The sequence below is a fragment of the Amaranthus tricolor genome, chromosome 9 (assembly GCF_026212465.1).
Source record: "Amaranthus tricolor cultivar Red isolate AtriRed21 chromosome 9, ASM2621246v1, whole genome shotgun sequence".
Lineage (NCBI taxonomy): Eukaryota > Viridiplantae > Streptophyta > Magnoliopsida > Caryophyllales > Amaranthaceae > Amaranthus > Amaranthus tricolor.
Window position 1 is genome coordinate 25,930,058 of NC_080055.1, and position 18,632 is coordinate 25,948,689.

General features: G+C 35.2%; 1 protein-coding gene across 1 annotated transcript; it reads right to left on the bottom strand.

The window, feature by feature from the left end:
* Nucleotides 1-107: 107 nt before the first annotated feature.
* On the bottom strand, nucleotides 108-17,298 carry LOC130824249 (DNA damage-binding protein 1). Its single transcript, XM_057689174.1, has 19 exons — nucleotides 16,984-17,298; nucleotides 15,496-15,544; nucleotides 14,081-14,140; nucleotides 13,649-13,740; nucleotides 11,873-11,924; nucleotides 11,678-11,740; nucleotides 11,536-11,585; nucleotides 10,514-10,589; nucleotides 10,125-10,334; nucleotides 9,801-9,907; nucleotides 8,321-8,429; nucleotides 7,383-7,583; nucleotides 7,092-7,307; nucleotides 5,921-6,031; nucleotides 5,247-5,522; nucleotides 3,509-3,783; nucleotides 1,877-2,228; nucleotides 1,316-1,600; nucleotides 108-908 (listed from the first exon to the last, which is right to left on the bottom strand). Exons 1-19 carry the CDS (start codon nucleotides 17,085-17,087, stop codon nucleotides 327-329), a joined length of 3,270 nt encoding a protein of 1,089 aa, XP_057545157.1. The 5' UTR covers nucleotides 17,088-17,298; the 3' UTR covers nucleotides 108-326.
* Between the last annotated feature and the right edge of the window lie 1,334 nt (nucleotides 17,299-18,632).

Consider the following 18,632-nt stretch of genomic DNA (forward strand, 5'->3'; position numbering starts at 1 on the left):
AGCCAACAGCCAACAGTCAACGGCCAATATGATCACATTTCAATCAACACAAAAAAGGCTATGCAAAATTGTGTATAGATCATAAGATTTGAAAGAGATGCACAACATTTGGAAGAGTAAATATTATCGAACATTGAATTGTTGAACGTACATTACCGGATTGACGCAGGCAACGACTAGCATCCCGGAATTGCAGAGTTTTAAACCCCAATGTAAACTGACAGTGTACAAAAACTGAACAAAACTTATGAGAGGGAGGAATAAAAGGATCTTTACATGAGACGGTAAAGATCGGAGAAAATGCAAGGCTTTTTCGATCAACTCCGTTAGTGCAATCGGGTCAATTCCTCAACTCTCTTGCTAAGCTCCTCTACAGAAACACCCATTGATTTTGAGATTTCATCCATACGAGTACGACTGAGATCAAGAAAAGATTCAATCAGATCTCCATCGAGGAAATTTCTGGCATCAACCGTCTTCTTCTCATTGTAAAACGACCGCCAGTGTTCGTGACTCAATCCTCCTACACCCTTTATAACCTTCCTCAAATTTGATTGCAGCTTCTCCAGGAAGATGTACTGGTCATGTGGAAGGGATGCGATGACACCTATAACACCGTTTACAGTTCCAAATATCACAGTTGGTATTTGACCGATTTCGGAATCTGGCAATCTCATGACTAGAGAACCATGACGGAAGCGATTAATGAATTCTCCAAGGTGGTATTCCCCGACCACTTCAAGGCGTGCGCGCTCCTCATCAGTGGCACCTTCGCTGTTTTTCCTCACTGTAAACAGATTGAAATTGTTTTCTGCACCCAGATACACATCATCATCAAGAATCTCTACAGCTGACATCCAATTAGCATTGTAGTCCCGGGCACGCTCCTCAATCGCACCTTCTTCATGCTGCAATCATGTAATAATAAATGTGAAGAGCACAACTAAGCAAACTGAAATTAAAGCCCGATTGTTATGCCCAAACATTCACCACAAATTCTTGTGAGAGACGGTCTCTTTGAGAGACCATCCCTAATTGGGTCAGCCCAATATCACCTTTTTGTTAAATAAGCATTAATGGGCTGTGCCTTGGAGACGTTTCGCAGAGGACGGTCTCTCAGGAGACCGGCTGAACATTCACAGTCAACAGCACCCTCTCCCCCCAGAAGAAAAAACTTTTACAGCAAGCCCACACAAATGAAACAATATCTTGTCATCAGAAAACAAGTCAGAACTCAGAACACATACAAGCATAGATACATCATACGTTCACATATAGAAAAAGAAATTCATCTGGCATGTTCTGGACTCACTACCTTATATATTAGCAGAGAAATCGATTTCATCAGATCCCCAACAACAATAAAATCTCCACGAGTCTGCACATACAAGGCAAGAATGTGCCCATGATGCCCACACTCAGACTGTAATTCATGAGTACCATCGTCCCGAAGCATCCATTTATAGAGCTGAATTTTCTGATTGATGGCAGCAAGCAGCTTGCCATTGAAAGCATTAAGCGAGTACACGGCACCTTTAGTTTCCTTTTCAGCAATGAGTTGCAGCTTTCCATCTTCTACAACAAAAACCAAAATTCTTCCCTACATCATAGAGATGACAGAGAGGTAAGTAATCATTTCAGTGGTTCAACTTTCAAGACGACTTCAAAATTCTCCATAGATAAAAGGACCATCAGATAGATATAACCATGCACTTCGTACATGCCAGTTAATGCACAACAAAAAATTTGGGCCTATGGCAACAAGATGTCCAAGATGATTTTAAAACAGCCACACAAATGGGGTGTATACTCTCGGTAAATATTAGATGAAAGACAAATGCACCAAAAAGAAGTTCTTGACAATTTAATTCTCTACCTTGGTTGGCTCATTTTCTTCTGGTAAAACATATGCTGTCCCAACACAGTAGTAAACATTGCCGTCATCTGAGAATGAGCAACTCAGGATAGAGCAACCACATTCATATGTATCAAGGGCATAGGTAGATACAATATCAAAGGTTTGGTCATCCAACAAGCGTATAAAATGCATTTCAGAATCCTCTGCACTGGCTTGGTTGTATTTCAAACTACAAATGGCAAAAGTGCGAGTTTGTTCCTGGTGGCAGATTCGCCTTGCATGCTCGCCAAGAGGGATAGACCGTATATGAAGTTTTTGAATATCATCAATGGTGCCAATTGTAAGTTCACCTTCTTTTGCAATTGCAAGGCTGTCAACAAAGGGTGAGAAGGATTATTAGCACACACAAAAAAGGTGAAATATACTAATCAACAAGAACAGGGAATAACCCATCATCTGAAAAACTTCTATGGTCTTCTCAAATGCAAACATGTATGATTCACAGCAATGCCAAACCAAGGAGATGAATGAGAAAGCATAAACAATGCATATTGTGACACCGAAGTACCCGATACCTTATTCATCCATGATCTTTATTTCTTTCTCATTCACAAATTAGCACTAGCCGAAACTACATAGTAGTATAATTTTAGTATAGAATGTATCCTTTGTTTTCAGATCTAAACAAAAAGGCCATTATTACCAAGAGCATTTTAAGCGTACAAGGGTAGAAGGGGAACAAACAACACACAACTTTAATATAGGATGCATAAAAGACAAACACAAACTTTGTTATTCAAGAAAATGACAAATCACAATCAAATGCCAGAAGAGATTGAATTCCACTGCACCAAAACCTAAGAAATTGTAAGCTGTATAGTTCAAGTTGTGAAACAACTCCGCTTTTTATATAAACTAACTTAAAGTAATTACACTTGGTGCACCTACTTACGATGTTAGACTCCAGACAGCTCTTAACTAGAAAAGTAAAAACGTTATGCTTCATGGCTTATACTGACAAGTAACTCATTCACCATCAATTATAGACTAATAGGGTGATATGACATCATGTTATGCTTTAAGCAGCACATTTTTACCATGACAAATTGGGATTTACGATAGCATATGACAAAAGATATGAATAAATTGGGGAGGGGAATATAGATGATCATTGAAATGGATCTTAGTTGTAGATTAGTGTTAGTCTATTAGATAAGATCAGATAAAGTATAACCTTTGTTAATAAAAATTTCTCTCGGAGATTGATTTGGTTCATGTAGCCGAACAATTTATTAGAATTAAGGATTTCATATTGTTAATTTAAAGCACTGTTATTACGATAATCAATTACACCTTATTCGTCAACACCGTGACAAGAGACGGATCAGCATGCACTGTACATAGTACAAATTCTTATGGTCAACAAGAAAGTAAAGGTGCACGAAAACACAATAACATCCCCACAAAATTATAAAAAGGAAAGCAGAATAAAACTATGAGACACCAAATGTGTCCACTTTAAAGTTTTAATCTGCACCACGAATGAAGAGTTTTTTATGCTACAAGTTATCCCTTTCTGTCACAAGATCATAAATCATAAACTTTCAGCAACCTCAAGTTAACACCACTTGAGGAAATGATCAACTATACCTGTCAGGGAAAGCTGCTGAGTTAAATGGACACATATGGCTGACTTCCTTGAGATTTACATTGCTGTAAAGTAACTTTTTATTACTGCTGTATATAACAGTAGGCCGATCAGAGGCAGCAAAAACATGAGTAGTATTCTTTGATGAGAATGTCTTGAGTGTAATAGGCTGAGTACCCAGAGACACCTTCTTCCGGTCAGTCAATTCACCAGTACTCATGTTCAATGCAAAGTTCAACAAATGGCCATCTCCAAGAGCACACAACAAATAAGATATCTGGCCAAAGTTACTAACTAATTAGAATCCAGGAAAAAGAAATAGATGTAATACAATACAAAGTACTGACAAAGAGCTTTCTCTTCAACTTGTTTCAGGAACTTGTTACATATTCTTGTAAAAACAGACCAGAACAGATATATTTTTCTATAGTCATTGCTATATATCTAGAATTACATATTCATATGAAAGTACACATCAAGTTAAATCTAATAAGGTCCCACATGATAACTTTTTTATACGTATCAGCATCCAATTGATGTAAAGTTTAGTCAAATCAGGGGAACGAGACCAGACTTCGAGAAAATTCCAACAAAAATATACATCAGCAAATAGTAGTAAATAACACTCTAATTTGGTGCTAGATCGGTTCTACTCAGAGAGCTCAAAATCAAAGTTTGGTGGACATGAAAAAAGATAACATAATTTAGCAATAGAAGGAGAAAGGTGCATCTAATCCGCCCACATGAAATGAGCCAAAAAGAGCAGTTTCTAAAGCTGAGTTAGAATACATGAACACCAAGCAGTTCTAAAGCTCAGTTAAAAGCACTATTTTTTTAATTTTTACCTGATTCCACAAAAAGACCTAGAGGTGGCAATATCTGACATTACACAATAACACAAGCAGTTTCTTTTAACATTCTTTTAGTTTTAAGTATTAGGTTAAATAATGTTTATTAGAAAATTAAATAAAGAATAGTACTAAAAAGGATAATCAAATATTAAGGGCATTTTACTAATTTAATGTTGTTTGATGACTAACTTAACATTTTTTCATTAAAAAGGGTCACAACTCTACTTTCCAAAAGCACACAATTACCACATAGAAAAATATATTTTTTAACCATATAGAAAGGCTATAAACATGGGGGTTACCATGTAGAAAACAAAATTGTCCAACATAGAAAATTTATAAACACGGGGTTACAACGTAGAAAAAAAACATTACTCACCATGTCGAAAAATTGAAACTCAAGATTATCATGTAGATGATCTCTCAAGGTTAAACTACACCATTTAAAACCTAATATTATTTTTCTACAAAAAAAAGATTATAACGATTGATATGGTCGTAACTCCAAAATTTGTAGATGATCTCTCAAGAATATGGTCGTAACTCCAAAATTTCAAATCACATGATGCGTTTTGCAGAGCGGTGAATCACCTCATATTGTTTCCATGGACAGATCTCTTTGAAAGCGCATTAAATATCAAGGTGTCTTAATATAAAAATGTTTCTTACTTTCTCTTTTTTATACTACTATAACTATATATAGGTTTTGAATGAAATAAACAAAAAGTCAGAAATCCAAAAATCTCAACCATGCAGACTAGTTATTTTGTGTGCAAAAAGGCATGTTCGTTACCAATGCCATCACAAAAATTTCAAATCTCACTAACTTTAAAAGGAAAGAAATGGGTTGCATGAGAATGGACAGAACTAAGCATGCTAAATTACATACCCCTTCAAAAGAACATAGAAGAACAGAACGAGGAATGATTTCTCCTCCGAGATTCTCTTTAGTAATTAGATTAAGATCCGGAAGCGAAAATGTCCTAACACTTATATCTGTCCACATTCCAACAGCAGCTAACCGACTATAATTTGCATTTTCACCAATGGGATTTATGTCAAGGCAAGATACTTCGTACTCCAATTGAGCATGTTTCACTTCCGTCAAAAGTCCATCACCTATTTCCAAATAGACAAGATGCCCACCACCAGTTGCAAGTAGAACCTGTGAAAAGGTGGCAATTGTGTTGAAAATTACTGCAGGGAATAATTTATTGCACATTCAATTCACATTCGATTCTGGTCAGAGGACATCCACATGATAGGCAAGATGGTTAATAGTTAAAAGTAGATGATAAATGACAAATCATGCTTGCAAAAACTGGGAAGGACCAACAATTGCCACCTCCTAACCTCCCCATTCCACAACACACACAAATTCAGCAAAAATAATTCAAGATAAAAGTCTTGCTAAATACTTGAAGTCTGATTGTTTTTTTACTGCCATATACAGAAACTAAAAACTTCGTTTAGGGTTCCAATTCAAAACACACAAACAAGGAACCCAAGGTCACAAAGGAGATTGGGCATCAAACAGATGAAATGAAAGAATTCAAATGTAACCTGGGAAGCATTAGCAGTAGCAACATTCACAGAATATCCTGTCGGGGCTTTCCATTCATTCCGTAGCTCCCTAGATGCAGAACTGACCAGCCTAACAGAACTTGATGTGACCTGTCAAAATGTCAATCAATTAGCATTAAATACACTACTATGGAAGTCAAACAAATCCTTCGAGAAAGCATGCACATTTAGTCAGAAAATGAAAATGAGGCGATTGAAGAAGGCTATTAACTCCATAAATGCTGAAAAACTGCATAAATTCATAATGCGGTTAATTTGTGTGTATGTGTTCTCTTTCCTAAATAACAAAGGCATTACGAATCAATAGTCGGGCCTCAGCAAATATTTTGAAATCAAAGCATGATGTAGTGCAATAACTGCAGCGAACATCACAATAACAATTTAGCTACCTAAGAGAAATCAACCATCCTCTTTATATGCAGTACCCTGGTGCCCTATGCTGAACAGAGCACAAAAATTATCTAAAAACAATCTCGTCTATGTATTTTTGTTTTCAAGCATAAAACCTAGAACATAGGGTGTATCCTCGTTGCACAGTCCACTAATGTGCGTCCCATATTGCTAGTAAAACACAACCCAAATTGTCCAAGGTATCATCCTGGTTTCACAGACCAACTAACTTTGTGAAAATATTTTCTAGCTTCCATTTACAGATTAAAAGAGAAAACAAATGAAATCAAAACAATAAAGTCTAGCAAACTGTAAGTCTGCTTAGAAACAAAATTTTTAAAGCACAAATATCATTTTCATTTTCGTTTGTTCAATACATAATGTATCCATGCCCAATCATTCCGGGGTCAATCTAGGTTGCATTCCACGTTCCCGTTCCCCATACCAAATCAAATTTTCAAGTACAGCACTAAAGTAGCTTCCAAAAGCTCTTGCTCTTGAAACTAGTTTATAGCACTTTCTCAATTGGATCACATTATTGCGAGTACATTCCACTTATTAGTAATTTGAATTACCATGTTTTCTACATTACACTTTCTGTATGAATTTCAGTTGTAACGTACTCAAAGAATATTGATAGTGTGAAAGAAGTTTGCTGCCAAAGCAAAATTTCTAGAAGATGACAAGATTTTTAATCTAGTACAAGTGCATAAGGATATAGTTTACACATTCATACAGCACATAAGGGAAGACAACCTACTTGTACCAATTGGTTGTACAAAGCATCATGGCAAAACAAAGTCTGCACTTGTGAGTCAAACCCTTCAATTTCTGTTTCTTCTAATTCATCCTCAAGATTCATAGCTAAAATCCTGGTCTCACTGATGAAACTAACTACCAAGAAGGTATCATATACGTCATCAGTTGAAGACCTCAATGACCACATGCCCTTGATACCTTGAAGCTCCACTGATGCCTAAAAATTAACTTTGGAAATCAGTATACTAAACTAAAATGAGGCTGAACTCAAGAAGGAAAATATAATCTAGACCTGTTCATTTATCCCGATTCCATTGCGTACTATACGAAGAGAACCATCCTTGTATGCTCCAGAACAAGTTACAACCTGGCCTTGACCTTGTCTCTCAAGGTCAACAACACAAAAGTCTACAATGGGTCCCAAATTTACATATCTTTCCAAAACTTCTACATACGATCCTTTTGCATCTGGTTGTAAGTTTAACTTTATAAGCTGAAATGAAATAGAACAAAGGATCAGTAAATAGAAAGAATGTTACAGTAAACTAACTGGATCCATCAAAACCAAGCAAGCATGATTGCACAAGTTAATGTACATAGGAAGATATAACGTTCCCAAACAAAGTAGATACATACAGATAAAAGCTAAGAATGGCGAGGAGAACAGACAATCAAACCAAAAAAATAGCCAAATTTAGCTATCACAAAAAAATCCAAGGGCAAGAATGTCAATACACACTAATGAGATCACAGTAAACTAATTGAATTCATCAAAGCGTGTTTAGTTACCATTTAAGGTAACAACACATGTGATTAAAAACCCAAGAAACCAAACCAAAACACCTATAAAATGAATGTATGGATACCAAACAATGGTGTAGAAATAAAGTTGATGAGATTACGAGAAACAAATTATCACGACCATTCCATTAGCCCAAATATATGTATAGACATCATTTTATGTGCATCAATATTTGTTATGGTGTGTTTATATAATTCATAAAACAAAAGGTAAGTTGTGATATTCAATTGCGGAAACAATTCTTGGATAAGACTAATGATCTTGCAACTTGCAAAACAGATGGAAACTTAAACCCATCAATGTGTCAAAAACTTTGAGATAATTACATAAAAGTACGCAGACCCAATAATCCACAAGTTTTGGTTCCACATGAACAAACAAGGGATGATTGAAATATAAGTCTCTCAACTCAAGCAAATCAAGAATACCTGTGAATCTCCATAGCTTGAGCCAACATAAACAAAAGCATTGTCAAGATATGATATTGTTGATGCAATAGAAGTCTCTCCCAAAAGCTCAATTTTCAATCCAGTAACTCTGCCAACCAAGCAATTAATACAAATTACTTGAGCACCATAAAAGTAGTAATTAAAACAAATATTTCACATAATCATAAATGCTCATGAGTCTCCTATATAGAAAGTTGAAGATAATTCAGTTGCCAAAGCACGCAAGATAATTCTTCATTGACATTTTGGTACACATGTAAGAAAAGAAAACAGAATTTAGGATAAAGCTGGAACTAATTAAAAGTACAAGATTCTTCAGAAGGATTTTAGCTTGAATGGTCATTAGTTTTGGATTTTGCGAAATTGCACTCTTGTGATTTTGTATATCAATCACCACAAGATAGTTTCATAATGCCAATCTAAGTTTTCACTACAACAGTTGAAACCTAAATCTAATACCTTTCTCAAGTAGCTTTCACACCATGATTTATGTTCCTATCATACTTAACAAACAACGCAGTGTCCACTTTTATCTTACCAGGTCTAACACGTTCTCACTTCTGCACTCCGGACATGTTGCATTCACATGGGTAAGGCTGGGCAAAGTCACTAATCCGAGCATAAAATTAAAGTATTAAGTATATACACATGTGATCCAAACGTGTGGACGTGTGGTTATTTACCATTCATCTTTCAGACAAGAGCTTCACATGTCTTCAAGTGCAGAAAAATATAAAGAAAAGACTACAAAACAAAAACAAACCAACAAATGACATGAATAACACATAAATACCAACACAGATTCTCCAAAAAATCAATAAATACCATTTTTAATAATCATAGTTGTACTACACTCGGGCACTCACCGAAAGAAGAAACACAGGCCCTAAACTTCGCTCAGTCAAATGTGTAGAACAAGATACATACAGAAGCATACTTCCTTTGTGTTTTAATAGTCGCAACATATTTCCTTTTAGAGAATCTTTTGATACAACAATTCCTAAATTGGTCACTTTGAGCAAAATTCCCCCATTATTATGCCTATGTAGTACCATGTTTGTATCGCAGGGAACCACGGACCACACCTCAACAAAGCACACGGGTGATATGGTCTAATTTATTACAACTAATATTGACTTTACCATTTAGTGTGCCATGAAGAAGCATTACCACAATAAATAGTATCTCAAATATGAAACAAATTTGCAACACGAACTTATAAATTGGTAACCATTCTTGACTCCTATCAGAATTCAGGAAAAATACAATGAAAGGAGCAGAAAAACTGGCTATCCAAAGGCATCAGTAGCAGTAACAATTGAAACTGAGGGCATCGCATCAAAGATATACAACATCATAGCCACATATTTCTTGAACATTAGACCATAAAGAGTAATAACCTAACTCAAATATTTAAAGATGATATTCATCACATGAAAGCTTGAAAGCTACGACATACTTCTCTTTTTCATGAGTAATAACAAGCAGATGCAGAAGTCCAGCGTGATCACCAAGCAAATAGCGAGAGCCATCAGCATCCACTCTTCCATAAGCTCTTGTAATTGACTGAAGCCATCCAAGACAAAATTATAAAGTGCTCTCAAGTTCTTTGTTTGCGGTAATAAAAAAAATATGTTCTGCCTCATTTTCCCAAGGAAAGACAAGAAATGTGTACAGTCCATTAACCTAGTGCCACAAAGTGGCTCCCACGTGATTTTGGGGGTCGGAGTACGCAATCTTATGTTTGTTAGAGATAATAGAGTGCTTAGTGTCTAAAACTTACAGGTCGAATGGGGATTGCTTTAAATGCAGTAGCACTGCAATATACGATTGTTTCCTCCCCAACAATTATAACTCCACAAAGTGGAGGAGGAACTGGAATAAGTAAATCAGCCCCATTATCAAGATTGTGTTGGGACCATTGCCCCTCCGCGAAATCTTTGTCCTTCAATGAAACCTCATATGTTTTAATATGACGAGCATCTTTATTATCCTGCAACAGAAAAACCATGATTTTCATACACTACTTGAACCAAAATGAAAGTCAAATACAAAGTTGTGAGAGAATCCATAGAGCATGGCCATCATCAACAAAGTAAACAAGCAGTCCCAACAAATTCACGAGATGATAAAGGAAAAATATATGCCCTTCAATTAAAAGGTTTAGAGCACCTGGTAAAGTACTACAATTGTAGGTCTCGAACAGCCATAAAGAAACTTTATATCAAGCACTTGAAGCTCCTCAAGCCTGTGCATCAGCACAAAACAGTGAACACAGTCAATTTAAGGATTTAACGGAGCATCCAGATAACATGATGCGTGGCTGCATACTATTTGAAAATAAGAAATGCCGCTACAATCCCGATAACTAGCTTGACTATGATCACATTTTGAAAACAGTGTATATTGAGCAATAATGTAAGCCAGAACATATTACTACCTCCTAAGCTCTTCAAATGTCTCATTTGGGATTTTGCAATATGCATCCGTCACTCTAAGTTTCTATTTTATTCTTAATCTATAAGTTAAAACATAGACAAAACTCAAATAGGATCTTAAACATTATTAACATCAATTTTATACAATTTTATTTATGCACAATTAAAGATATCAAGGGTTGAATTAGTGCACCGGCAAGCGTGCAATGAGAAAGGGCACATTTGAAGTGAATAGGAGAGGGTAAAAATTAAATAAAAAAAGTTTCAAATAAACGTATACGCGGAAAGAGAAGGCAGAAATGGAAGCTCAAACAGAACATACAACAGGAGGTAGCAATGGAAATTCCAATGAATAGAAGAATCTTAGAGAAAAAATAAACCTAGGGATCTTCCACCATTTACGGGCTTACAGCAGAATTTGCAAGGCAGCAGCTGTCTTAAATTGCATCGCAACCCTTTTAACTTTAAGTTTTACAAAACGCGTGTTGGAGAGATATAGTGTTGGGCTATCTAGTCAAAGGCCTTATTACATATAAGCTTGATTGAGAGAGAACCATGTCCATCTATGTACCATGTAGCAGCACAGTACAAATAATAGAGTGTAAATAAATAATAGTGGACAGTAGTTTTAGGAGTCGAAGCTCATAGGGTAAACATGATTTTTTAAAGAAACAAGTGTTGCTATGACAATGGACCTGCAATATATTTAAACAAAAAATTTCAACAGCTCATTCTAACAATTCTAACACTGGATACCTGATATTAAAGGCTTCTTTCAACTGTCCTTTGTTGTCAAATGGAATAACCTGCCACCAGCAGCAATAAGTTTCATAATCTCATGACAACCATATGCAGAAATCCACAGGTGGATGACAGAAAATTAAGTTTGTGCACACACCTTGAATAAGCCATCGTATAAATGGAGTCCAATCAATCTACAATCAGGATCAATGATGCCAATCTATAAATAAGTCCAATCCCAAAGGAGGAAAACATATTAAAAGCACTTCAACAGTCCAGCAAGAGGGGCATCACCAAGCACTTCAACAGTCTAGAAGTAAAGAAGAAACAAAATAATGATCAGCTAATTCACCTGTCCATTATCAGTAGGACGACCAATGCGATCTGACACATCTCCCATTGCTCTGCTGAACAAAGCTTTTGACAAATTAATTTTCTATTTTGATGAGAGATATATTTGGAATTTGAAACTTAGCAAAAGGGGCATCACCAATCACCAATATACAAAAAGGGAGCAGAATACAAACATCTAAGATTGCGATACACTAAATTCCTCTATAAACTGAGTTACTTTTCAATTAGAACAAAGTCAACAAAAAACCTTATCACCAATATATTCTGTTTTCATACAAATAGCAGAAAAGAAGTTACACCAGACTAGCACAGAAGAAAATAGAGTTGAAACTGTATGGAGAAAGACGATTATCATTTTCCATATCAAAAATTATATGGATCCCTTATGTATGTGTATTTTTATTTTTGTGCGCACATGCAAGTGTTATATTAGTTGAATGATACATTTGAGTCGTTCAAGCATGTCAAAGGTCTAGGTTTTAAGCCTCTAAACACTACCAATGAAGCTCTAAAAGAAAAATGGATACAAAGATTTGCAAAGAAGACAACATATTGCAGAAAAATATCAACAAGCTCAGAAAACGTAAAGGTAGAAAAAAAAAAGAATTTTCCTCTAATGGAGCAGGAATGTGAAATACTGTCTTAGGAATTTAATGATTTCAAGCTAAACAGTGGTTGGTTGGCTGTCTTGCCATCAAATTTATGTCGTAATCTTCCCTCAAAGACTTGATGGTTCTTCGTGTAACTTAATGAGGCTACGGAATAGTACTCAAAATGTACTAGTATAAGGATCGGGAATCGGGATAGTAATTAGAAGAACAGATCAGAGATACAGCTTTACTCCCAACTCCCAAGGCTATTGTAGCTTTGAATCCTTCTTTAGCGAAGGTAGATCCTAAGAGGAAATAACAGAACATCCTCACAGCAGAGGGTTCTAATAAGAGCTTAAAAAAGAACATTCTTACAAATTTCCCTGACGGTATTTGGAAGGCAAAAGCACCTGAAAACAAAAAGATGTAAGTTCTGCAACTTTTACAGTTTAAATCATACGAAAAAAGGGTAAAACAAGGTTTACTCTTCTATCCCTAGGTTCCTTCTCTCTGACACGACCTTTTTCTTACTTTAATATATTTGTTACTTGGGTGTGACTCAGTCAAGCGATGTTCTTGTTGCTTAAAATGAAATATGAAGAAAGGTTGTCCAACTGAAGTGAAGAATGATTCGGGACCAATTTGGTAATTCACGTGGAAAGAAAGAGAGATGACTTTTCAAGGTGTAGCACACTTGGCATGACAATTTAACTGCTTAATTTGAAACAATTGTATACCACAAGAGTTAGGTTTTATACACTAGGCATTTCATGATTGTGTTGATGCATAGTTACTTGATCACAATAGCTTGAGAGCAAGAGAATTTTCCCTCTGCTCTCATTCTGTATATACGAGGCAGTCCCTTTATACTTTTCATTAAATATTTGAATGTCGCAATTACTCACCATATAAATCATAAAAAACTACATACACACGAAATCAACCAAGAACGAAATAATGGCAACGAGTGCTTTCTTCTCAATTTCATTATGATTCGTGACTACAAAACAAGGAAGACAAGCAAACTAATGAATAAACTGCAGCGAAACATGTCAGGATTACTACAAAAAAATAGAACAAATATTATTCACAAAATGGAAGTGTGTGCCACATTTAGAATAGAATCAAATCAGCAAGTATACCAACAGAAAGCTAAACAAAACAGTCCATAAAAAAATTACGACCTGGTGACGAGCTCTGATGACTCAGGATCCCATTGAAGAACACAAAATTTATATCTTTCTGTAGCAATAAACAAAAAATCTTGCGCTTCACCCTGAGTCAAGTCGGGAATGGAAACTTGTCAAACGGATTTATCAAGGTTGCATTTTAAATGGTTCCTCTATTTTTTAAGACTACACTTACAGTTTTCCCGCTATCTAATGCTTTATTTTAACACTAAATATTTTTAAATATGCATAATAAAAAATTATAAAAAGTTGATATAATGAAAATATGCATCAAGACAGATCAACCAAGATCCCAAATGACTACATTTTTCTTTAAAGACTCGGAAAAAATTGAAAATAAGATTGATAGTTGAATAGTGGTTACTATTCACGTGTAGTCATTAAAAAAACTGAGGAAATATAACAGAACAAAAAACCTTTACTGACATGAGGTCGAAAAAGCTCCAGCGTTGCAATTCTTCCATATATTGGAACATCCAGCATGGGCTGCAAATACATAAACAGAAGAGTGACTCCATCACAGAATAGCTCGAATCAGAGATTAAACCATATACACAATCTACAACACAGCAATAAAACACGACAACCAAAAGTTGTCCTACTTTGAATTTATTCTAAATTTATATGTTTATATTTGTTATACATAGATAGTGAACAATTAGAAACTGGCAACAGAAACCAAGGGCACTACAAAAGCACTTGTCTCATAATCAAGGTTTTAGACTTCGGTTAATTCCATTAACCTCGTAAAGAACAATTTGGTCTTTGGCTGATTTTTATTTAGGATAATTCTCCAGCCACAAATTTCCCATTTTCCTTCCCGATGTATCCCTCAAAATGCTAATCATTGCGGGACTTGATAACAGAGAGGTTCCACGCGAAGCACGTAGGTATCTCAATTGGCAAAAGGGAGAGCACACAGAGGAGCAACTAGGGTTATTGTCATAAAAAACATCGCAGACTTGGCAATGTATTAAAAAATCACTTAGGAGAATTCTCCATATACAAAGTAGAACTTTCTTATTTTGATCTTCCCTGTGTGCTCCTCGCAAATGCTAGTCACTTTGAGACATGACAGCTGAGAGATTTTACATGAGGAGGCATGATGGTAATCTTGATTAAAAAAAGGGAGTGCACCACAAAATAGCAGCTCATCTACTTGTACATCCATAACATGTCCTTGTTCACTATCCTCAACAAAACAGCCTTTCTTCATCCTTTTCGCCAAACTAAAAGAACAACTTTGGTAGAAGAAGGCTAAACCGCCGCACTCAACCAAAACAGCCTTATAAAAGTACCCAAGAGAAAAGATTCAAGGACAATTAGGGACATGAAGGATAGACTATTCTTTCTTATGGTACAACCTGTAACACCTAAGAATTGAAACTTTCTTTTCTTTAGAGCGACCACAAATGATAACCACCAATCCAAATGGAAAAAAATCTTTAGGGTGAGCTTTCGTCATCTAAAAACCAATACAAGAAGAAAAACATTGAAAAAGTTCTTTTTACAGAATAAGAGCTAGTCTTCCCCATGGCACCAAACCATCTCACCCATCCTTCCAAAATGACTTCTAACTTCTTCAGCCAAAAGCAATCCCAAAAATGAGGAAACAAAGAAACCTTAAGGTCCTATTAGCTCATATCCCAAAATTCATGGAAACTCAAAGGGACATATCCCTATTATACAAACAAGAAACACCTTAATGTCCCTATCCTAAACCTTTCCAACAACAATCATATGCTACAAAAGTAGAAAACAAAAGAAAAAGAAATAGAAATGTATTTTAATATTCAGAGCACTTAATTGCATGCAATAGGTAAGAGAAAAGGTAAGCTAACCTGAAGACCTTGGGGAGTTAACAGGTGAATCTCAATTCTAGTGCATTTTCTGAAATTAGGAAACATTAGTATGGTCAGACAATTCATTGATTGGTTTCAACATGACAAACATAAAAATTGCATAAAAAGTGAAAATGACCACATAAATTATAAGTAATTGCTCTATAATCACCATGTAAGATACATTAAACCACATTGTCAAACAACTTTCAACATTATCTTACCTCAATGTCATTAAAAGGCTCCCACCTAAGTAGGTGTGGTTTGGAGTCAAATGTTTGCAGCTACCCTTGTTAGTGATAACAAAAAATTTGTTTCTGATTGGCCTTTGGTATGCAACTTACATAAATAAGAGGTTCATTTATTCCATTATAATCCAAAAAAAATCAAAGAGCTATAAATATTTAACCCCCATCGAGAATTAGACATAGGGTTTTCACAAACATGTTCCCAAAAATAGAGTTCCTTACATCATATCTAATTCAAGCTAGGGTAACATGAGAAGACACCTGAATTTTAAAACTTGCATCTAGGCACAAGGAGAACACTCAAGCCCTAGAAATTCTAATTTTGTATGTCAAGGCAAGTTGGAGTAGGAATGGCACAGGAAAACACACAAGGTGCACAAAGCGCAATTGAAGGCACGCTTTGGAACTGCGCTATGTGCGCAATCACACTGGAAAAAGATATTAGAAAAGAAATCTGGTTTTAAACAGATACTTCAAATACTACACTTGAGGTCATACATATTACAAATCCCTCTTCCCCACCAGAATTATCACGAGAGATGCCCCTTTTGCTTTCATTCTTAGTCCATAACTCTGATTAAAAAAGGAATGGATTGGAATGGTTAGTTGCACAGTTCATTCAGCATCCAAGTTTTTTATATGTCTTCATATCAGGAAAAACCTCACACCAAAACTGCATTCCATAACAATGATCTAAAAAGGCAATAACTAACACTGTAGCATAGACACTCGCTCTTGATAATACTTTGCACGTTGTCTGACCACTCAGACCCAGAATGACAACATTATTTCACTAGAAAGGGTCATTGAAGATAGTTTGAAGCAAACTACAATGTTCAATCACTCGAATCAAAGTCGAACTTTATAGTTGGAACCAAGAAAAACAAGAACACCGCACTGTAGCATAGACACTCGCACTTGATAATACTTTGCACGTTTTCCGGCCACTCAAACCCAAAATGACAACATTATTTCACTAGAAAGGGTCATTGAAGATAGTTCAAAGAAAACTACAACGTTCAATCAATCGATAGTGAATCAATGCAAACACAGAGCTTATAACCCAAAACAACTTTATAACTACCTAAAATCGAAAAAAAAAACGTAGGAACACCAGAAGTTCGTTTTCCATATGAATTCAATTGCATAAGTAATGTAAATAATCAAAACAGTGTAAATGAAAATTATAAAAAAAAAAAGAGAAAAAACCCTAAAACGATAAAAGGAGAAGAATAAGTACGCGATGATAAGATTAAGCTCCTGAGGACTGGTGAAATTGCCGACACATGAATGCGTAACGTTGGTGGGTTTGTGCGCAGTGACGGCATAGTTCCATATACTCATCTTCTTCCTTTAACTTCGATCAATTCTTTCTTCTCTCTGGTTTCTTCACTCGACTTCCTTTGCTTTCCTCTTCTTCCCTCTACGAATGACGCACACACTCCATGCTTCCCTAATTTCTCGTCCCTATATTTCTTTTGCTTGCAAATATGGTTGGGTTGGCTTGGGTTAGAGTTAGGGTTAGTAGGGTTATGGTTAGGGTTAGGGGTCATGGATGGGGTTTGGGTTGGATCGGAATTAAGTTTGTTCACATTAAATGGGCTGTTTGGTAAAATAGTTTAGGTTCTGATGGTTTATCTTATATTAATGAATTAAAAATGGTGTGCACATGTTATAAATCATTCGAGCCTTTCCTTCCATTGACGTATGGTGTTATGATGGTATTTTTTTGGATTATGGAGTATGTGCATCCCGTGTTTCTCCAATTATATATTGATATTGACAACAAGTCCAACCTAATTTAATAGTTTATAGGGTAATTTTAGGTTATTTTGACATAAATAAATGGTTGGGTAGTTCAACTATCTTTCTAATGTTAGTGTTTGGTAAATTAACTAGTTTAAATAATTTGATGTTATAAATATGTTATTTTTAACAAGCTACTTTTACTAGTGTCTAAATTTAATTGTCTAATGAGTTGGTAAAATCAAATAGTCAAACTAGTCATTATAAGTACAATTATTTGCAATTATCCTTGTGATTTACACTCCTTTATGATGAACATTGTTGTCATTTTGTGTTTATTTTGAAAGATTCGTGTTGTTTCACGCTTATTTTATGTTGATTTGAATGGTTTTTATAGTTATTAGCGTAATTCTTATGGTTTTCATGATGATAGAGCTTAGTGTGAATGATTTGGGCTTGATTAGAGAAAATTACAAAGAAAACAAGCAAAATAGCTAAAATGTAAAAATATTAAGATAAATTTAGTATCATCATCATGTTACCCAGTGTATTCCGCCCATAAAACTATGAGCAGGGTCTAGAAAGGGAAGGATGGCGACAACTCATACCCTTAAAGAGAGTGTGGCTAAATGAAATTTAGTATATGTCTATATGATCACTATTTTGTTCACAACTTTTGATGTAAAGATAAATTGGAGTGATGTAAGACCAAATTGAATTGAAAATTAGACTTTAAAAACTTTTCCAACAATATATCATATGTCGTATTCTAATACCCAAGAAATAAATGTCATTTGAAGTTTGCCAATCCAATCACTTGTTTGTTCTTTTCCTTCGCCCGACTTCTCTTATCTTTTATTATTCTTCAAGTTAGTATTATTATTTTTAGGGCTATAAGAAAATATAACCTAATTAGATATTAATTCCTTTATCTTAGTTTTTATTTTCTTCAGCCCTATATTTCATTTGAGAACATTATCCTAATTTTCCATTGTTTATGAATATTTATTTGAAATTCCATATAGTAATTCTAAAGTATTAGGTTTTTAAATGATAAATAAACATTTTTTTAAATCTACATGTAATTTTGAGGTTTACCAAATAAAAAATTTATAATACTTTTTTTAAAAAAAACCATTCGAC

Bases quoted from the DNA above. Each gene is read 5' to 3' on its own strand.
- LOC130824249 (XM_057689174.1), bottom strand. From the start codon at position 17,087: ATGAGTATATGGAACTATGCCGTCACTGCGCACAAACCCACCAACGTT. The intron at 11,586-11,677 runs GTGTGTGCACAA...TGCTGGTGGCAG, and splicing joins TATACGATGGCTTATTCAAG to GTTATTCCATTTGACAACAA. The intron at 1,601-1,876 runs GTAGAGAATTAA...TCTATGATGTAG, and splicing joins AAGAAAATGAGCCAACCAAG to GGAAGAATTTTGGTTTTTGT.